This window comes from Urocitellus parryii, chromosome 9, assembly GCF_045843805.1.
Source record: "Urocitellus parryii isolate mUroPar1 chromosome 9, mUroPar1.hap1, whole genome shotgun sequence".
Classification (NCBI taxonomy): domain Eukaryota; kingdom Metazoa; phylum Chordata; class Mammalia; order Rodentia; family Sciuridae; genus Urocitellus; species Urocitellus parryii.
Window position 1 is genome coordinate 144,856,053 of NC_135539.1, and position 22,698 is coordinate 144,878,750.

At 48.3% G+C, this 22,698-nt stretch overlaps 1 protein-coding gene across 2 annotated transcripts in view; it reads right to left on the minus strand.

Annotated features, from left to right (window-relative positions):
* Positions 1-22,698, minus strand: part of Uck2 (uridine-cytidine kinase 2) — a 55,113-nt gene extending 32,415 nt beyond the window's left edge. For both annotated transcript variants that reach the window (XM_026409509.2, XM_077802260.1), the window contains exon 1: positions 22,496-22,698. In XM_026409509.2, coding sequence (XP_026265294.1) covers positions 22,496-22,594 — 99 coding nt within the window. In that variant the 5' untranslated portion in view covers positions 22,595-22,698. The remainder of the gene's footprint in view (positions 1-22,495) is intronic.

Here is a 22,698-nt window from a genome sequence, read left to right on the forward strand (position 1 = left end):
CTCCACATCTGCTAATTCTACCAACTGCAAATCCAGGCTATCATCTGCAAAGGCCGTGGGTGCAACACACGCTAGTGTGTGCGTGGCCCTAGTTCCATCCCAGGCACCAGAATCGAATCCAGTGAGGTTATCAGCAGGGTCCATACCACCCACTAGTCACCCATCTGCCAGTTCAACCCAGCCGGTCCTTGTTCCCTAGACACACTGTAAGAGCCACTCAGCGCTCACACTGTATGAGGTACTGTATGAGGTACTGCGTGCCGCCTGGGCACAACTCAGTGTGCAGCAGCCTGTGCACACGGTACATGCACAGACTGCGCCATTCAAGGACTTGAGCGTCCGTGGAAGACATTCGTGCATTACCACGTCTCACCATACATAAAGATCCTAAAATGCAATACTTGATACCCTCTACACTACAAGACATTTCACCTTATCTTGAAGCGTTCTTTATGGTTTAAAAACATTTCACATCTGTTTTCATAATTTATCCTCAGAACACCTGGGTGCCATAGACAAGGTCAGACCCTTGCACTTGATAGAGATGATAAAAAACTATGAAGGTCAGTCAACTCCACCAGAGTGCATGGTGTATAAAGGAGAATCAATGCGTAACATTTTCTTTCTCTACTCCGTGCCCCACACTCATCAGGATAAGGAAGCAGCCCCCAAGTCTCCACCCAGCCTGGCCCACCCCCACCAAGCCCTCTGGAACCCTGCCTTCCCACCCCAGGTGGCCCCAGCCAGCAACTTCCAGCAGATGCCCCAGAACAAGGCTCCCAGGGCACGCGCTCTGCTGCCCATGGTGTTTAGATGCCGTGGGAACCAGATAGCACGCCGCTCAGAGGGTGTGTGGTTTAGGCAGGGCACTGGGAAGCAACTGGGCGTGCAGGAAGGCCACTCCCCCTCCCGCCTTGTGGGTCCTGAGCCGGCGAAGTGTATTCAGCACGCAGCTGTTCTGCAGCAAGACGGAGGAGGACCCAGCGCTACAAACACCTTATTTTGGGACATCTCTGCAGCAACATAAAGGGAGAAGATTCAGACAGGAAGGAGGAATAGGTGTTTATAGAATTAATTCAGAAAGCTTGACACATTTGGGGGAAAAACACAAGTAGAAAAGAAAGAGTCTGAGGGCCGGAATGAAGAATGAAAGGCAGTATTTATAGACCAGAAAAGATCTGATGTGGAAAAAAGCAGCTTCAGAACAGAGGGATGAACAAACCAAATATCAACACAGGGCTAGATCTGGCCGACCTGAGTAAGAGGCATCGGCAGCCAGGCCCACTCACATGGTGATGACCACCTGAAGGCCCATGACTCGCCAGCAGCTGCTCAGCAAGACCAGGTCAAGGCTGGGTTAAAAATGCGGAGCTGGCACTGTGGCCACACCTGTAATCCCAGCCACTCGGAAGGCTGAGGAAGGAGAACTGCAAGTTCAAAGCCAGCCTGGGCAATTTAGCAAGACTCTGTCCCAAAATAAGAAAATAAAAAGAGCTGGGATGTAGCTCAGTGGCAAAGTGCCCAGGGTTCAATCCCCAGTAGCAATAAAAAGCAGTGGAACAAGGCTGTGCACCAGAACAGAGGATGGGGACAAGAGGGCACTCCACCTGGTCCTGAATGCCAGGTCTCCCACCATCCATCAGCAGACTCCCACACCCCTCACCATGACCTTCTCCAACACTGGTCACCAACTCCCAAGAAGCTTAGGGCCAATGCCAAGAAAAGCAAGCTGTTAAGCAGAACTTCGTGGGTCTCTGTCCCGGCAGGCCTTGCCACGGTGGCTCCACCTATAACTCAGCCCACACAGTAGCCTCCTCAGGAGGAAAGTGCCAGGCCCTTCTCCTCTCACTGAGTGCCACAGCCCACTGACTGCCAGACCCCATAGCCACTTGATCCTAAAGGCCTCAAAGCCCCAGCCAGGGCCCTTCGGGACTATATCATTAACTGCAGACCCAGAGAAACTCTGCGTGGGTTCTGGGTTCCCACCCCTCTGCAGGTCCGGCACCCACCACTCGGCCAGGTGCGACACAAAGACGTTTGCCCTCTGTGTAGGTTCCCAGCCCAACGCTCTCACCACCTGACCTCCTCTACCTGGCTCACTGCAAACACTGGAGACCCACAAAACCACAACTCGCCCTTCTCCCCCAGCACACCCCACTCTGGGTCAGGGTACCAAGGAAATCAAGGCAGTCATTCCCACCATGCACACAGGGCTCGTCTTACCCTGGGCACCTGGAAGGAAGCGATGCCCTCCCTCCTACGCTGTTTACCCTTCAGACCATCCCACTTCCTCAGGCTGGGCTCGCTGTGTACCACAGCCAGCAAGGCAGTCCCACTGTGCACTTCCCTGTGACCCACTGGTCTGCTGAGGTCCTCCAGCCTCCCACCCAACCCACCACAGCTGCTGGGAGTCTTTGACACCTCCTATTCATGGGTGACACAGTAGCAATAAAAACTGAGCCCAACACAGGAAGAGTGGCTAGTATCCAGAAATGACAGAGAGTTGGGGTTGGGGGGTGGCACATACCTGTAATCCCAGCAACTCAGGAGGCTGAGGCAAGAGGATTCAAATTCAAAGGCTAGCCTCAACAAAATTAAAAGGGCTGGGGATGAGCTCAGTGGCAGAGCACCTGGGGTTCAACCCCCAGTACCACAAAAATACTACTACTACTACCACTACTACTACTACTAATAATAATAATAATAATAATGTACTAAGTCGTTTAACCTCTAGCAAGTCTTCCTGAGACTCCAGATTGCTTAATGGGTAGAAAGAGTACCAAGGAGAAAACGAGGGCGCCAACAGACAGCGCTGTCCCTCCTGGTGTCTCTCAGGATCACAGGCCCGTCCACCAGGGCCTGTCCACCTGAGCCCTCTTGTGATCCGAGAGCGTGTGCGGGCAACGTGACTGAGCCGAAGCCTGGCACCCTGCTGCAGAGGCTTGGGCACAGCCTCGCCCTCCACAGGTGGACAGCAGTCAGCCCAGTGCTGGGGAGGAGATGGTCGCGCAGAGTGTGTCTAACAGGAGGACAGGTGAAAGGAGAACAACAGAAGAGCCCAGTGGCCGCCTCGGGGGTGGAGGGAGGCTGCGTCCACCCTGACTAGCAGCCCGGGCGGGCGGTTTCCCTCCCCAGCCAGACACTTCCCAGGTGCTGTGCACAGGCAGCCCTCCGCCACCTTCTCTGCGACCCTCTGCCAGGTCTTCCCAGTCCGCAGAGCAGGCGTGGACGGGGACCCATTTCCCAGCGAGGAAGACTGATGGGAGCTGGCTGAGCGGGGCAGCGTGTCTTTCAGGCCTTTTCAGACTTTTTCCAGAGTACTCCTTGGCAGCTAGATTCTGATGGTGTGCCCGCACACCCCATCTGGAAACGGCATCAGCCACTCAAGAGGATGTCCCAACAAGCAGCACAGCGGTAGCTCCTGGAACCCCAACAGCTCAGGAGGCTGCGGCCCTAAGAAACTCACTGACACCCTGTCTCAAAATAAAAAGGGCTGGGGCTCAGTGGTTGAGCACCCCTAGGTTCAATCCCTGGTGCCAAAAATAAACGAACCCACAGAGGGTGTGAGCTATTTCCACAGCATGATACAGGCTCAGGAGGAGACAAGCCCCTGGCCGAGGACCCTGCGCTTTCAAGAGCAGCAGTCCAATCTCCTCTGGTTTTTCCAACCCACCTCGCTTTCTAGATCAGAAGCACATGCACGAGTGCGGGCACACAGAGACACGGGTTTCTCCTGTGTCCAGTCAGCTTCCAGGACCTGAGCCAAGGAGTATTCTGACACGCCTATCAGAAGAGGGCTCGCTGTCCTCGTCCTGGGACCTGGGGTGCAGTGCCCACCCCTGTGACGTTCTGCAGCCCATCCACAGCCCCAGACGAACCACACAACTCCTGCTCTGCAGGGAGGACACACAGGACGCAGCCACCTCCAAGATGATTAAAAAGCAACAGCCCCATCCTCATCAGCAGCTGCGGGAACTAGGACAGCTGATGACATGGCTGGACGCGCTGTGCCCACAGGTCTCCCTGTTGAGGCTGGGTCCTCCGGGGAGCCACGTTGGGGAAACCTGGAAGAGGTGGGGCCCCATGAGCAGCAGTAAGGATTTGGAGCACTGCCCTCAGAAGAGATGAAGGTGTTCTCAAGGGACCAGGTTGGTCTCCTGAGCGGATGGTTTCACAGGAGCAGGCCTGCCCCCTCCCCTCTGGTGCTTCCGGTCTTTCCAGATGACCTCGCCCTCTCACACACGTTCCCACCATGATGCCAATGGTTGAGGCCCTCTCCAGAGGCCGTAGTGATGAGGCCACTAGATCTTGGATTTTCAGGATCCAAAACTGTGAGCTAAATAAAACCTTTTTCTCTATATATTATCCAGCTTCAGGTATCTTGTTATAACAACAAAAAATAGACCGATTCAGTCAGCAACCCAAATTCCAAAAAAGCCATGTCCTTGGTTACCAAGAGATATTAACTTCCTTTCTGATAGATACCATTTTCTAACAAGAATCAACAGAAGATGAATGGCAGCAACAATCAGTAGGGACACTAGGTCCCCAAGACACTGCTGATGGGGCTGGAACCTTTTCCCAGTCTGGAGACCATCACTAATGCAAAACAAGCTCAGCTCCAGTTCATTGTCCCCTGGTATAGATAACATCCCACCTCAAGGGACACAATCCCCCAGGGAGTCTAGAGAGAAAAATCCTCCTAGAGGGAAAGTTCATGTACAGAGCCCACAACTGTGCCTAAAGGAATATTCTAATTGAAGATGAGGAAGACAGGCCAACCCCTGGGCTAGCCTCTGCAGCCTGCCTTCCTCCTCCCAAGCCCTGGGATCTTGCCCTCTGGGCCACAAGCAGCAGCCTCTCCACCAGCATTCCAACGGGCCCATGAGAGCAGTCTGACAGCATCTGCCTGGAGACAGACAGACCCAGGAAGAGGGCACAGTCCACAGGGATGCCCCTCTTCAGAGGTCAGTGCAAGCAGGCTGGGCTGTGCTTCTGACCAGGGGCCATAAACTGAGAGGCAAGCTTAATCCCTCAGTACTCACAAAGCCCAGAGCAATGATGTCCTTAGCCCCCTCTACTTAACACAAAGGGCACCAGTGATGGCCTGCTGGAAGGGACAAGGCTCAAGGCCCCTGGGAGGAGCAGGAGCCCCAGGGCCCTCTGGTGGCGCCACCTCCAGGCTCCTGAGGCCTACTGTGGGGTTTGTAGGAGGTTTAATGACACGGGCACAGCAATCACATCATGGGTCACAGTGACCAAGTCAAACTTCAGCCTCTCTGCCATGCCTGGAGCTGAGGAGTGGAGGCCGTAAGCTCCTCCTCTCACCCCCACTAATCAACCCTCAACCTGAGGGCACGAGGAGCCCACCAGAGTTGCCTTGTTGGAATGGAAGTTGCTCTGTCCCTCAGGAAACTCCCCGGGATTCAAGAGCTGTCCCTCACTAAGAGTCAAGCTCCGTGGCAGGAACTAGGGAAGAGGTTTCAGAGGAATACATTAGAACCAAAGACTCTCCTACCAGCCCTGCATTCGAGCTCGGGGAGCTGGGCCAGCACCAGGGTCAGGCCAGGGCACATCTCGAGCAGCAGTGCTGCAGGGGCTGGGGGACTCTCTTCGCCTGGAGCACTCAGTGCTGGGTCCACATCCAGGGCGGCCAGGAGCAGCCTGGCTGCTAGGGTCTGAATTCAGGCCCCACTCGCTGGGTCCAGCACTCAGGATGCTGCTCCAACGGGTCTGTGCTGTCAACGGAAAACGGGACCACAGGAGCTTGGAGAGAGGCCCCGTGCCACACCTAGAACAGCACCTGGCACGTGGCCAGTGCTGGGCACACTCGCCATCACAGAAGCACACTGAGGAGGCCGCTAACCAACACCAGTGATCCCAGGTGCCGAGGGATGGAGGAAAATCAGATAAAGCAGAGTGGCCTTGGGCACTCTACAGTCTGCAAACACTTTACAAGAGCAGGTCACTTTTGATTAGGAAAAAATGTGGCAAAATGTGATAAAAATTGTTCCTTCTGATAAATTAAAAGCCCTCAAAAACTCTGTGGGCCACCAACTTCTTGAAACTCGAACATCTGCCTAAGAGCACAACAGAAAAGAAACAGCTTCTGCTACAGACACAGGGTTTGTTTACAGCTGGCTCTTCCAAGGCCCACACATAAGATCAACTTCTCAGACCTTGAATGTAAGAATGAGAAGGAAAAAAAGACTTTGGCCCCAGCACAGTGGCACACACCTGTAATCCTGGCAGCTCTGGAGGCTGAGGCAGGAGACTGCGAGTTCAAAGCCAGCCTCAGCAACAGCAGGGCGCTAAGCAACTCAGTGAGACCCTGTCTCTAAAATAAATTCAAAATAGGGCTGGGGATATGGCTCAGTAGTCAAGTGCCCCTGAGTTCAATTCGTGGTGCCAAAAAAAAAAAAAAGACTTTGATGAGCCCCACTATTACAACCCCACATTCATGTCAAAGAAACCCTCGACACAGAGAAATCTAGATATGTTGTTAGGACAAGGACCTTATGAGGGTCAGCGGCAACAAATTGGATATAATCCTGCCATATACTCACAAACTGCTGCAGATGTGGTTAGGGCATGGAAGACTTTACAAGGACATGGAGATTTACAAGGTCAATTATCTAAGATTATACAAGGAGCTAATGAACCTTACGCTGAATTTGTAGATAGGCTTATTCAAACAGCTACCAGAGTTTTGGGGGATACAAAACAAGCAATGCCATTAATTAAACAGCTAGCCTTTGAGCAAGCAAATCGTTGGTGCAAGGAAGCCATTAGACCATGGAAACATAAAGATTTAAACACATATATCAAATTATGTAGAGAAATTAATGAACAAGGGCAATTCTTGGCAGCTGCAGTACAAAAGGCTTTAGATGCCAGGCAAAAAACATGCTACAATTGCGAACAAACAGGACATTTTAAAAGTAATTGCCCCATAGAAGGAGGGTTTAACAAAACTAGGTATCAAAGGGGTAGAATACCGGGTATTTGCCCACAATGCTGTAGAGGGAGACATTGGGCTAATGAATGCCGTTCTCAAACCACCATAGAGGGTACTCCATTATCAAAAAACGGACAAGGACCAAGTGTTTACCCACAATATCGTGGAGAAAAGTATCGGGCTCCATTGCCAAAAAACAGACAGGGGGGCCCATTGCTCCGGGGCCCACGACCACAAATATATGGGGCACTGGAGGAACCCAGCAACAACATCAGGGTGGTGCCCAGGACACATTGTCCATCAGATCCCTCATCAGACAACCCAGAGGGAGCGCAGGGTTGGACATCTGCACCTCCACCAGAGCAGTACTAACTCCAGAGATGAGAGTTCAAATCATTCCCACAGGAGTAAAAGGACCTCTTCCCCAAGGAACAGTAGGCTTATTATTGGGACGGAGTTCTTCCACTATAAAAGGACTTATGAAAAGTCCTGGGATAATTGATCCTGATTATGAAGGTGAAATAAAAATTATAGCCAGTTCTCCAAGGGGTATATCAATAATTTCACCAGGAGATAGAATAGCACAGTTATTAATAATTCCCAGCCCGCATGATAAATTTTCCAGCCGTACTATATTAAGAGGTTCCAGTGAATTAGGCTCCACAGGTGTAGATTGGGCTATGCTGTCTTTAAATTTAGATTCTCGCCCCATGCTAAAACTAAATATTCAAGGACATGAATTTAATGGGCTACTGGATACAGGTGCAGACCTTAGCATCATCTCTCATCAAGAATGGCCAAAACATTGGCTGATACAACAAGCCACTCAAACGCTTCAAGGCCTAGGAGTGGCAACTAATCCCCATAGAAGTGCAATGGTAGTAGATTTGAAGGATCCTGAAGAATGTGAAGGAACTATACAGCCATATGTATTGGATCATCGTCCTATAAATTTATGGGGACAAGATGTCCTAGATCAATTAGATTTGACATTAACAAATAACATCAATCCTAATGCACCCACTATTAGGGTTAGACAAGGTTTTGGGAAAGAAAAAAGATTAGGAGAACAAGAACAAGGTATAGCAGCACCAATTCAAATAGATCAAGGAATAAATAGACATGGATTGGGTTTTCAGAAGGGGTCACTGAGACAATAAAAATTACTTGGAAATCAGAAAGACCAGTATGGGTTCCTCAGTGGCCCCTGACTAAAGAAAAGATACAAGCAGCCCATGACCTGGTCAAAAAACAATTAGCGGAGGGACATATACAACCTTCCGTATCTCCCCATAATACTCCCATTTTTGTCATCAAAAAGAAATCTGGTAAAGAGATTATTGCAAAATTTAAGGGCCATTAATAATGAGATGGTTATTATGGGACCTGCTCAATCGGGGATTCCATAATTGTCTGCTTTGCCAAAAACCTGGTATGTTTTAGCTACAGATATTAAAGATTGTTTTTTCTCAATTCCAATTCATCCTGAGGATAGTCCACGTTTTGCATTTACTATCCCTGCACTGAATCATGAAGGTCCTGATCAGAGATATGAAAGGAAAGTACTCCCTCAAGGGATGGCTAACAGCCCAACTATGTGTCAAATTTATGTTAACAAAGCAATCCAGCCACTTAGAAATCAAAATCCTGAACTACAAATATTTCACTATATGGATGATGTATTAATAGCATACAAAGATAAAAACACATTGCTAGAATGTTATGCCACACTTACAAACTTATTAAAAAATTATAATCTAGAGATAGCAATAGATAAAGTACAATTAAATTTTCCAATTAATTATTTAGGAGTTCTATTATCCTCAACCATGGTCCGTTCACCAAAAATTCAAATACGAGTAGATCAACTCAAATCACTTAACGACTTTCAAAAGTTATCAGGAGACATAAATTGGATAAGGCCTTATCTAGGTATATCAACAGGAGAGTTGGGACCTTTATTTGATATCCTAAAAGGTCCATCAGATCCAAATTCACCCCGAATGTTAACGCCTGAAGCAAGAAAGGCATTAAAAATCATTGAAACATATATGGAAAATATGCATTTGGATAGAATTGATATAAGTTTACCTTTATTATTTGTTGTACTACCAACAAAAAATATTCCTACAGGAGTATTTTGGCAAGAAGGTCCATTATTATGGATACATTTATCTTATTCTCCTAACACTATTCTTACTAGGTATCCTGAGGCTGTAGGACAATTAATACTCAAAGGAATAAAAACAGCAAAGGCAGTGTTTGGAATTTCTCCCAATAAAATTATTACTCCATATACTATGGATCAAATTGATGAGTTAGCTAATGAGTTAAATACTTGGGCAATAATCATGTGTAAATCTAATGTTTCATTTGATAATCACTTACCATCTAATCCTTTATTGTCTTTTTGGTCTTCGCATCCTGTAGTTTTTCCAAAAATGACAAGAAAAACACCTATCATGAATGCTCCAAATATATTCACTGATGGGTCAAATAATGGTACAGCAGCAGAAGTTACCCCTGATCAAACTTTTACATTTTAAGTACCCAAACAATCAGCTAAAAAGGTAGAGCTTATTGCAGTATTACAAGCTTTTGTGATGTTTAGAGATTCTGTATTTAATTTATTTTCTGATAGTCAGTATATAGTTAATGCTATAATATCCCTTGAAGATGCTGGTAGGATTTCCCCTTACTCTATATTTTCTCTTTGTTTTCCAATATACAAAGTCTAATCTGGGACAGAAAAGATCCATTCTTTATAGGACATATCAGGGTACATACAGGATTGCCTGGAGCCCTTAGTTTGGGCAATGATTTAGCATTGAAAATATGACATACATATTTTCTGTACGCTAAAAGAAGCTTCAAATTTTCATAAAAGGTTCCATGTCAATGCTAATACTTTACAAAAATGTTTTAAAATAACTAAGGAACAATCTAGACAAATAATAAAACAATGTCAAAATTGTGTGACCTTTTTACCACAAGTTAATCTTGGAGTCAATCCTAGAGGATTGACACCTAACCATATTTGGCAGATGGACTTCACACACTTGACAGAATTTGGAAAATTAAAATATTTGCATGTTACAGTTGATACTTCTTCCAGATTTTTGATGGGCTCCCTTCATGCCGGAGAAAAAACTAAAGATATTATAGCTCATTGCTTACAAAATTTTGCCACTGTGGGCGTTCCAAAACAGCTAAAAACAGATAATGCCCCTGGCTATACTTTACCTCTTTTAAACATTTTTGCTCACCATTTGGCATTACTCATATAACAGGAATCCCATACAATCCACAGGGACAAGGCATAGTTGAAAGAGCTCATCAAACTATTAAAATGTACTTATTAAAGCAAAAGGAGGGAATTGGGAAGGGGTATATATCCCCCAAAGATAAAATAACCCTTTTTACTCTAAACTTTTCAAATTTGGATTCATCAGGGCTTAGTGCTGCGGAAAGGCATATGTGTCCAAAAAATGTACATAAGCCCAAGGTACTTTGGAAGGATATTCTAACAGGACAATGGAAAGGTCCTGACCCAGTGATTGTCTGGACTTGGGGGTCTTTTTGTGTGTTTCCACAGGGAGAACAGCAGCCAATTTGGATTCCAGAGAGATTAACTAAAGCGATTTCTACAGACCAAAAAGAAGATGATTTGGCTCAAATCCATAACAGCTGATATTCAGAACTCCAGTTCGGCTATTATTACATCTGCGACAGTGATTCTCCCACACCTGGAGGCTAATGAATAATGAACACCATTAAGGCCTATTTCAAATGTAAGAAACCTTGGGGCTTGCTTGTGGGAATATCTTCAGACCCATTATGCAAGTTACAGGAAGAAGGATGGAATATCAAAAGAAGAGTCAAACCTAGGTGGTAACCAGGATGCTTTTTTTCAATATCTACTTTATTATTGCCTTTTCCCACATCATAAAGTTCTATTTTATTTTTTGAGCTCATACAGACCTAGGTTAATGTTTTGCTGATCAGTTCTATTTTTTGACTGTGGAGTTTTTAAACATTGCAATGGAGAGTTCACCTGTGAAAAGCTACAAGGCCTTTACTATTATGTTATGTGTTGTATGTATTGTATCATGTGTGCACACTTCTGTTTTGTGTTGTATGTCTGTATGTGCGTATGTCCATATATATGGAGTGCTCATGAAAAAATGGATCCGAATATTTTTTTTATTCACGTGATTTAAATGGTTTAGTTTAAATTGGGTAAACAGCTGTTGAGGATTGTTTTAATACTTGAACAAAAAAGGAGGTTAACGGATCTGTTTGTTTACTTTCACCTTTCCTTTTCATTATATTTAATAATTCTGTTCAGGATAATGTAAATTGTTCAGAAAATTGCTTTTTTTTAAGTGCCCGCTGGAATGTTACATAATTTATTTTTTAGCCATCATTGCCAGAATTCCTATCTTCATCCCAGTGCTGGTGAAGACAAAGATAAAACTAAGTTAAAAAAGATAAAAACTAAGTAAACTGTATAAACTGATGCATCAATGAACAATAATTCAACAAGTGATTCTCAATCAAGAAGTCAATTTACTTTGGGAGGAAATGAACATATTAATGGATTCCTCTGCTTTGAACTGTTTGCAGAACTTGCCTGGACCATGTATCACTTGCATGCATTGTGAACTATCTGTTGATGCAGTGAATTGTGGTAGTGCTGGGGTATCTTTGCTGATGGTGGCATCGGTGGTACAATTTTTCCCAAAAAAGCCGTCATTTGGCTTGGTGCCGTGGCATTTTGCATCCTCCTCCCTTTCTGCTTGTGATGGTCTACAATTTGGGGGCCAACAGAGGTGAGGCAAAGAACCTTACCTCCCCACTGGTACCAAGGCCAAATTTGGGGGTCAACAGAGGTGAGGCAAAGAACCTCACCCCACCACTGGTGCAAAGGCCTATCCACAAGTATGGCTGTATGCTGGACCAGTAGCCAATGATGGGTAAGATCCAATTACAATGGTACCAACCTAAGACAGGAGGCTGACACCTTGAGGTCAGCTCATCTGATGACAGGTAAGGACCATATGTAGTACTGGACAAACTAAGACAGGCAAGGTCCCTAAGCCACATGCTTGTTGTTTAATTAAACAGAAGGGGGGAGATGTTGAGAGCCACAGTTTAGTCAGAATGAGACCTGGCATTTTGCTAGAGGGAATGGTTGAAAGGTGAACCTGCTCTGGGATTAGGATGGCTCCAGGATTAGGGCAGATCCTGGGGGGAATAGGGCGGCTCTGGGATTAGGGCAGATCCTGCTGGGATTAGGGCGGATCCTGCTGGGTTTAGGGCAGATCCTGCTGCCTTGGGCAGCCGAGCTATGCCCGCTATTTGGAGTTCCCCTGCTACTTTGGAGTTCCCAGGGAGTTTTCGTGGGGTTCTGAGAGGAGGCGTGTGTTCCCGGGAAGTGTGTGTAGAATGCCGGTAAGAGTTCGGGAATAAAGGTTGCTGTTTGAACCTACAAGGCTGTGTGGCGGCTTGGTTATTTTGTGCCCAGCCAGACTGTGGCAAAAAAGCACATAAGCATGGGGGGTAGGGGGCACTGCACAGGTCACCAGATCTGCTTCACCAGAAACTGCAAGGCTCTCACCCAACCTCAAACTCCAACTTCTGAAGATATTCCGAAGACCCCTCGGCCAACAAAAATGCCACACGACAGAAGCACAGCCAGCCTCCTCAGACAGTGCAGTCGCCCCACAAGGCTTTGATAAGCATCCCACAGACCCCAATGCACCTGCTGGCAGAGATGCCAACCCGGCAACCAAGCAGATGGTGGGCGAGCTGCACCCCAGGTCCCCCAAGTTCTGTTGAGAACTACTTTCTATCGACCCTAGCACAGATGTATCAGAGTAGAGAAATAAAGGCCAGAACTGCTTCTTAACTTGGAGGGTCTGTGCTTTCATCAAAAACCAAAGAAGAATGTTTTAACAGCATCTCAGATCTTCACCGAAGCCTGGAAAACACATGATGACATATCATCTTGTTGATGAAGGGAAAAATCATGTTCACCCAGACGGCACAACACAAACCACACATCGGCTCTGGCACTTCTTCTCAAGGTCTCCTTCACTCAACAAGGACATGCCCTGTTCCCAGGAACACTCAACTACCAGATCTTCCCACCCCTGTGACGATGCTTGGCACCCTCCCAGTTCCAGTCCAGGCCCAGGCCCAGGCTGGGGCCACGGCAAGCTGCCCTGAGCAGAGAGGGTTTCCTCCCAAACATCAGGGGTCTATCTTTCCCCAAGGTAGTGAAGGTAATGGTTTCCATCTGAAAGATCTACTCCTGTATTTGAGTTAAAGATCCAGTTCATATCAACAGCACTTAACAGAAAGGAACAGGTGACAACCAGGTAAGAACTTGACAAGAGCTGCTTCAGCACCCTTCAGCAGATTCTATAATGGTCAAAACAGACCATCAGCCTTCGAGCATGCATGCTTACACCAGGCTCTGTGGTTAACAATGCGCCAGCAACCCCGTCCAGGTCAAAGAACTGAGAGGAAGCACTCCCATGAAAAGCAAAGGGACAACCATCCACAGCCCCCCGGCAGATGAAGCAACCAGGTTTAAGCATCAAAAACTATTATCAGGGGCTGGGATTGTGGCTCAGCGGTAGAGCACTCACCTAGCACAGGCGGGACCTGGGTTCGATTCTCAGCATCACATAAAAATAAAAGCATTGTGTTGTGTCCATCTACAATATATAAAAATAAATATATATATCTTCTTTCTCTCTCTCTCTCTTAAAAAAAAAAACTAGTATCAGAAGATGTAACTAAGCCGGGAGCTGGGATGCACAGCTATAATCCCAGCAGCTGGGGAGGCTAAGACAGGAGGACTGAAAGTTCAAAGCCAGCCTCAACAACAGTGAGGCTCTAAGCAACTCAGTGAGATCCTATCTCTAAATAAAATACAAAATAGGATGGGAGATGGGGCTCAGGGATCAGGTGCCCCTGAGTTTAATCCCCAGTACCCACCGCCAGATAAGAAAAAAGAAGCTGTGACTGAGCAGAGAAGTAATGCCTTCTTCAGCCATCACACAGCATCCACTGAGCACCAGAAATTGCTGATCATGAGAAACAGACTTAAGCAAACAGAGGTGGCAATGGGAAAGCATACTGATTTAGCTGTTGAGACTCTTACAACCGAGATAGATGACAAAAGGCATCTCCTCCCACGAGGGAAGGATGCCCTGGCAAGATGAATTGCCAGCACGAAGGACCTATTTATAGGGCTTTGTGGACATTGGTAAAGACTTTGGCTTTCACTGGGAGTAAAATGGGAAGGCACTGCAGGGTTTTAAAACAGGGAAGGTGCCAGGCATGGTGGTGCCTGTGATCCCAAGGACTCGGGAGGCTGAGCCAGGAGGATCTCAAGTTCGAGGCCAGCCTCTCAGCAACTTAGCAAGGCACTATCTCAAAATAAAAAGGGCTGGGGATGTGGCTCAGTTGCAGTGCCCCTGGATTCAATCCCCAGTAGCAAACTAGAAAACTAAAGAAAAATAAAACAGAGCAGGGATTCACCAACTTCCATTTTAACAGGTCCCTGTGACTGCTGTGAGAACAGAACGTACAGGGACAAGGGCAGCAGAGGAGAATGGCCTGAGGAACTGTAAGAGCCCATAGAGACGGAGGAGGCCAGGATCGGGGTAGGACAACAGAGGCGGGCAGTGGGTGACTACGGTAGGCTGACGTAGGGCCGACAAGTGCCGCAGGCTTCCCGGCCCCGGGCCGAGCGGGCTGGCTGAGCTCCGCTCTTGCTGCTGCGCTGCTGTCACCGAGCACTGACTGCCGCACCCCTGCTGAGCGCTTCCCTGCTGGGCTGTCAGTGCCCGACGGCTTGCAATGGCTTGCAATCTTGCAACCCGGTTGGGCACAAAAACACAAGCCAGTTAAACTGAGACAAAGTTTTATTTTGTGAGAGGCCGTGTGCGTCCCCTAACAAGTGGGTCCACCACGTGTGTTCTACCTGAGGGGGGGGGGCTCCACTTCCCCCGGAACACCCTCCTACCATCCTTTCCCAACCAATGGGAACTCTCCCATTACAAGAGTGACATGAGTAACCTGAGTCCCGAAACGGGCCCAGATAAACAGCAGGAGATCAATTACCATATGAATGTAACTTAACATAATCATAATCTGAATTGCTGGCTGGCAGTCACTAAACCCAAAGGTGCCTGTATCAATATTTTTGCTGTGGCTCCTAGCAGACAAGAGTCTTCAATGGAGAGTGGTCAAGGGCCACTCCAAGGTCAGAACTGAGCAACCAGGAGGCACTGTCATCAATTGGTCAGAGGAGGCTGCAGTCGCCATGTCTGAAGTGAGATCAGGGGCTTAACACTGGACACAGGGAGATTCCTACTGGGTGTGGGTTTGAGAACAATGTCATTACCAGCCGGTTACTGAACAAACTGGAGAACATTCAGCCCTGCTTCTAGGCCAGGTGTTAGCCTCAGGCTACAGTGAGGAACACAGTGGCTGGTCCCGAGAGCTCAGTCTGCAGAAGACCAACATGGAGGTGTGGGTGGGGAGGGTGCCTACAGCTAGGTCCCTTTGGGAGACTCCAGCAGACCAAAGGAGGCACCTGGTCAAGGCCAGGAAGACTTCCCAGGCAGCCAAACCAGAAGGAAGCCTGGCCAGGCAGTGCTGGGCAGGAGAGGGTCAGTGAGGCTGGGACTCTAGCACAGACCAGCACCTGCAAAGGCCTGAACCTGAGAGGGAGCACTCAGGTCCTAGGGCCCAGAGGAAGCTGGCTGCTAGGTGGGTGTGCCAAGTGGCAGGGATGCCAACCTTCCAGGACCTGCCAAAGTTGCTTCCAAGTGCCCAGCATCTCTGCAGCTTCAAACCAAAGAAGCAGTCAGCATGGGTGGGCAGTGGTGAGGGATCCACACAGAGCCCTCAAGGCTGGGTGCAGAGCTGTGACATCCTAAGGGCTGAAAGAGCCCTCTTCTAGAAGAATGTACAGACACCCAGTTAAGTGGGAAAGGAAGGCTGAACCCATGTTCCTGAGCCAAATGCCTTCACTTGAGGCATGTGAAGGTTCGAGGCAGCTGTGGCACGTGAGGTGGTACAGGAATCAACAAGTCCCTGCCAGACCTGCAGCACTCCTGAAAGGAGTCTTTCCCAAGATCACATGTCCCTCAACTGACCAGGCTTCTTCTCTGTCCTACACAGGCAGCCCACCACTCCTCCAGGGAATGTGGCTCAGTGGTTAAGCACCCTGGGTTCAATCCCTGGTACCAAAAAAAAAAAAAGAAAAAGAAATCTTGTCTTCTCCTTTTCCTTTTCATGTAAATCTTACAGTGACTTGTTCTTATGGTATTTTACTTTGGGAGGTAGGGGCTGCTGGGGATTGAACCCAGCCTCCCTACCTCCCATGTAGCTGGGATCACAGGCCTACACTAACACATCCAGCATGATACTTCACTTAATGACAAGTTATAACTTGCTACTGTTTTACATAAAGTTGAAAGAAAATTAAAACATTAAAGCTACCAAATCATCCGATAAAAAGGTATTAGAAAATATTTCCAGTGTTAAGCAACTTTGTTGCCAAAAACTTTATACTTATCTCTAACCCAATAGAAACTGCATAAACTTGTAAACACATTTCTAACCAATTTTAAAATATTCCAAGTGAAGATTTTTACTGTTTAGAATCTACTACTGCAGTTTAAAATTTTTAACTAAGTTTACAAAAATAACTGATGGAGAACAAAAGAAAATTAAAGATTTCTAGCCTGTTAACAAAGCCACTGCATAACTGGGAGATGGGAACATGGTGACTTAGTGGCCATGCTACTGACCACTTTCTCTAATAGTCTCTCTTTATGGAGTAACATTTTCAAATATGACAGTCTCAAAGATTCAAGAAGACCCACAGCCAGCCTCATTTTATCACCAAAGTTAGTGTCACCAAAAATCATCCAGGATTCATCAAGTATTAAACAAGATTTTCAAAAATAAAACATGTTTTGATTACAAATATTTTAATAAGAACCCAAAAGTTTTATGCCATTAAAGGGATGTTTCTACACACTCATACATTGCTGGTGGTGCAGCCAATATGGAAAGCAGTAGAGATTCCTTGGAAAACTGAGAATGGAACCACCATTTGACCCAGCTATCCCACTCCTCGGTCTATACCCAAAGGACTTAAAAACAGCGTACTACAGAGACACAGCCACATCAATGTTTATAGCAGCACAATTCACAATAGCTAAACTGTGGAGCCAACCTAGATGCCCTTCAGTAGATGAATGAATAAAGAAAATATATACAAACGAAATATTACTCAGCAATAAGAGAATAAAATCATGGCATTTGCAGGTGAATGGAAGGAGTTGGAGAATATAATGCTAAGTGAAGTTAGCCACTCCCAAAAAAAACAAATGCTGAATGTTTTCTGATATAAGAAGGCTGATTATAGTGGGGTTGGGAGGGGGAGCCTGGGAGGATTAGATGAAGTCTAGATAGAGCAAAGGGGAAGGAGGGAAAGGGAGGGAGCAGGGGGGTAGAAAAGACTGTGGAATGAGATGGACATCATTACCCTAAGTACATGTATGAAGACATGAATGGTGTGATTATCCTTTGTATACAACCAGAGATATGAAAAATTGTGCTCTATGTGTAATATGAATTGTAATGCATTCTGCTGTCACATATAACAAATCAGAATAAAAAATAAACAAATTTTTTCTAAAAAGAAATGTTTCCAGATGTCTCATTGTTAACCCTTTTATATTTCCTATTTTTGCATTTCATAATATATTTGGGCTATGCTTATATAATTCACATATGCATGAAACTTATGATGAAAGATCAAATGTTTTAATGATGTCAGTTTAAAAGACCCCTTATGTACATGCAAATCTAAGTACACTCAAGCCTTTTTTACTTGAGCCATGTTGAAAAGATGTCAAGACCTTAAACAGTCTCAATAGCACCATGGAGCTACTAGTGAAAAGGTCAGGACTTCAGCAATAGAATTCCCAAATGCAATCTGTCTGCACAGAACCTAAAAAAAAAAAAAAAAACATGATTTGACAGAGAAATGGCATTAAGCAAAAGATCCAAACGAATCCTATATAGTGCGCTGGCATCAGGTGGCCAGGCAGGGTCAGCACCAGAAACCACACCTGGGCTAAGGTTCAGCTCAGTGGGAGAGCTCCTGGGCCCAAGCTCAGGGCTAGGGGTGGAGGACTTCAAAGACAAGGCAGAAAGGGACACAGCCACAGGCAGGGCAGCAGGGGAGGAGCTCCCAGGGTTCTGTTAGGTGTGCACGGTGCAGCCTACTGCACCAGACAGAATGTCACAGAGCAAACAGCATGTAGGGACAGCATCCTTGGGCAGGGAAAGAGTGGCATGCTAAGCCCTGGAGTGGCTGGAATAGAGGAGTAGCAGGTGGCAGCAAGGCCAGGCCATACCAGGCCTTCATGGCCCACGATGCAATTCAGAGAGCCGGAAAATACATGATCCCTGCCCAGAGCAAGGACCACACCAGTTCCAGGGTTCTGGGAGCACCTGGCAGAGGGAGGACATGGAATAAGTCACCTGGCTGGGGGCTGCTGAGGCTCCACAGCAGGTGCAGAGCCAAGGTTGACAGGGCCCATGGCACATTCTGAAGCACTCAGAGCAGATGCTGACTCACTGGCAAACTGGCCAGAGTCGACAGCTCAGAGGGACTGCAACTCCCTGTGTGCCCTCCAGCTCAGAATGACAGACCATCCTCCCTACAGACACCTGAAGGGGAGTGAGTGGCCATGCTCAGGCAAGAGCTCACAACAGGCACATAGGAAAAACCTCATGGCAGTGCAGCTCTATCACCAGTCAAGGAAGACACCTGCCTGGCCACTTCCAAGGAAAAGAGAAATTTATGTTTTGTTTTGGGACGAGAGTTGAACCCAGAGGTGCTTAGCCACTCAGCCACATCCCCAGCCCCTTTTATTTTGAGACATGGTTTTGCTAAATTGCTTAGGGCCTCACTAAATTGTTGAGGCTGGCTTTGAACTTACAATTCTCCTGCCTCAGCCTCCAGAGTTGCTGGGGTTACAGGCGTGCAGCAAAAAGAAGTTCTTAAGGGAAAAAGTGGCCTGACAGGACAAACAGTTTAAGCAGTTCACAACCAGGAAACTCTTGGGACTGACACTTCCTCCAGTCACATTCACTCGTGATTTCCCCTCAATGGTCCCCAAACACCTGAACAGCATTCCAGAATTTTTACATCTCCTAAACTCTGGTGGAGATGGCAGCAATAAATAAGGCCAGAGCAAGACCAAGTGTGGCCGCTGGGGCAGCAGGAGAGAGAAAGGGAATGGAAGTGGGGAAGCTGGGGGGCCTGCAGCACCAACACCCTTCCAGAGAGCAGCGTCAGCAAGGGCAGTCCAACAGATCTGGCTGCAGGGAAACAGCCTGGGCCACACGTGGGGGCCACTGGAATCCGCAGGGCACTGCAGTCCCTGACCAGTACTCTGGGTAGCAGGGAGGTACCCACTGTTTCCAGAAAGGAGACCAGCGGGGGAAGACCTGGAGGCCAACAGAAGGCTGCTATTAGCTGGTAGGGGAGAGTAACAGAGGACCAGGAGGATTCGACCTGATCACAGCTGGACAAACAGGCAGACATTTACATGGTTTGCTTTTCCCCTTCCAGTGTTCTTGCCACCTCCAGGCCCGTCCTTTAGGAGGAAAAATTAACAATTTTTTTTGATGGAGAGAGAATACAGTACTAGGGACTGTACCCACAGCCTTGCACAACTAGGCAAGCACTCTGCACACACTAGACAAGCACCACTGAGCTACATCCCAGCCCCTCTTATTTATTTATTAATTATTTATTAAGGTACTAAGGATTGAATCTAGGGGTGCTCTACCACTGAGCTACATTCCCAGCCCTTTTTTATCTTATTATTTTGAGACAGGGTCTCACTAAATTGCTAAAGGTCTCACTAAGTTGTGCAAGCCAGCCTTGAACTTGAAAATCCTTCTGCCTTAGCCCCTCAAGTTGCTGGAATCATAGGCATGTGCCACCATGCCAGGCATGTTTTTAACAAAAGGTCACAATTACTTTCTCAACCCACCACAATTATACATGACTGTTTAAACAATGACTGGCCATATCAGCCTACCAAAGTCTACTCTGAAGTTCTAATTCATCTTCATCTACAAAACAAACGGGAAAAAATGTGATACATGAACCTACAACCACCATTCTTGCCTTCTATGACCAAAATAATTTACTGAGATAAAATACTTGTACTCTGGGCAGCCACAACATTGAGACAAATGAGAGCCACACAGGAAAACACTTCCTCTCCCTCAAGGGAACTGTTTTTTTCTTATTAAGAGGGGTTGAAGTGGGAGAAACACTCAAGATCTACAATGGCAGGCTACAGGGTACAAAGCAATCTGCATTTCCATCTCCAACCCAAATTAAATACCTGTGAAACCCAGCATTCATTAGTAGCTAATTCCAAGTAGCCACTCTTCAAGTTGACATCCAGATGCCTCCTCCTATCAGTCGAATCTTAAACCCAGCACTTCAGGGACTGGGCACACAAGTTTAGTCCCAGCTCTGTCACTGCCTAATTTCAATGTTACTAACTCAGGCCTGGTTTTTCTCGCCTATCAGTGATGATGGTGCTCCCACAAGGCCCTGGATCTGATTGCAGGCACCACAAAAAAAAAAAAAAAAAAAAGTGATGAGACCAACTGTTGGACTCAGTTCTTTCTAGCTCTAAAATTGTCCTTTTCTGATGATGTGCTTTTCTTCCAAATTCCTTTAATCAGTACACAGAGTATATAAGCTGCCTGTTTCCCACTCCTACTGCACCACCAGGCTCACCTTTGAGACTTCGAAAGGAGATGCAGCTTGCCAACACCGTCCGTCCAAAAGAATAATAAAATCAAAATACAATTACAGCAAACTACAATATGGGACAAATCCAATTCACCCTTGGATTTTTTTTAATAACAAGAAAAGCATAAAACCTTAAAAGATGACCAACTATCATGGCCCAAATACAGCAGATGCTTTGAGAACAGCAGGGAAGTGGGGTCCTTGGTGGAGAGTCCTTCACTCTCCTCCTGGTGCGCTCAGGGGCAGTCAGCCACTCCTATGATAGCTCGCAGGCTCCCACTCCTCACAGACTGCCAACTGGAGCAGGCGGCAGTGACTCAAGAGTGAGGATGGAGCTGTTCCACCTTTTAGGGCCTCAGATTTCACCTGTGGTGACTGCGTTTCTAGAGGCTCACCAAGGTCATTGTCAGGGCTCCACTCATCTACAAGTTCAACCTCTTCTCCCCAGGACTTCAGGTTAATATGAAGACCCCAAAGATATCCCAGGCATCACAAGAAGCACTGGGAACAGTCACAAACAAAAAGGGCCGCGCAGGGCAGAAACAGGCGTCCCGGTGAACAACAGGTAACGCTTCCCGTAGAGACTGGCATCGGGCTTTGCTTTGAGTTACTAGAAGTACTAGTACAAACACACGTGAACACTTACAAATCAAAGGAGCATTGGAGCAGAAGGCAGGCAGCACAAACTTCGGACACCCGCAGCCGGCCAATTCCTAGCCCTGGGCGCTAGGGACGCGAAGAACTCCCCGGGTAGGAAGTTCCCAGCGCCCGTGCCGCTGCCCCTGCGCGCCAGTCCAGACCTGGAGCCAAACGCCAGCCAAAATGGAGGAGGGGCCGCCCGGAGCGGGCCTCGTGGCGCGCGCTCACGGCGCCAGCCGCCTTCCTGCTGCCCGCCTCGCCCGCGCAGGCTGCCCTCGCCCAGCCCGGGCTCGATACGTGGCAGGCTGCTGCCCGGCGGGAAGCCAGAAGCCACTCCGCAAAGACAGTAAGAGAGCAATGAAAGACCCACCGGAGAGCTCCACCCTCTCCACCCGCAGGAACGTCCGGAGTAAGGCTGGGACGCCTCTCCTCGCCTAGCTACAAAACAAAGACAGCAGGCTCCAGGGAGGCAGACCAGTGACCCCTTTCCCCGATTCCAGGACGCGCACGCCCGCCGCGAGCTGGGAGCCAGGAGAACTTTCCCACGGAAGCCCACCGCTTCCGCCCTCTTTCGCCCCCAGTCGCGGCTGCAGGGCCGCTCCCGCACTCCTCCGGGGCTCGGCTGCACCGGGAGCCCTGCCATACCGGTGGGCGCCCCACGCGGACACCGCGCGCGTCCGCGCCGCCTCGCAGCCCTGGGGCCCGAGCCCCGCTCACTCCGCCGGGACGCGTTGGGCTGGCGGGGTCGCTTCTGGGAGCCCTGCCCGCAACACGGACCAGCCAAACAATAAGCCTCCGCTCCCTTTCCCCTCCCCCGGTAGACCCCGGCCACGAGGCACTGCCGCGGGAGGAGGGCGTGCGCCTGGCGCCAGCCCGCGATGCTGGCCGGGTGCCCTTGCTCCCGGAGGGCCGAGCCTGTGCGGGGCCGCGGAGCCGAGCGCGGCCGGGAGCGCAGGGCGGGCCACGAGGTGGCCACGGAGGCGGACGTGTGTGCGGGGGCCCGCGCGTGGTACCTTGCCGCTGGCCGTGCCGCCGCTGACTCCGATCAGGAAGGGCTCGCCGCCACTGGGCTGCTGGTGGCTCTGCAGAGTCTGCTCACTGTCCCCGGCCATGGCTCGAGCCGAGGAGCCGCCACTCGCCTGGAGCGCGGTGGGCTGCTTCCTGGAGCTGCCGCGCGCCTCCCTCTGCCCGCAGCGGCGGCGGCGGCGGCGTCTAC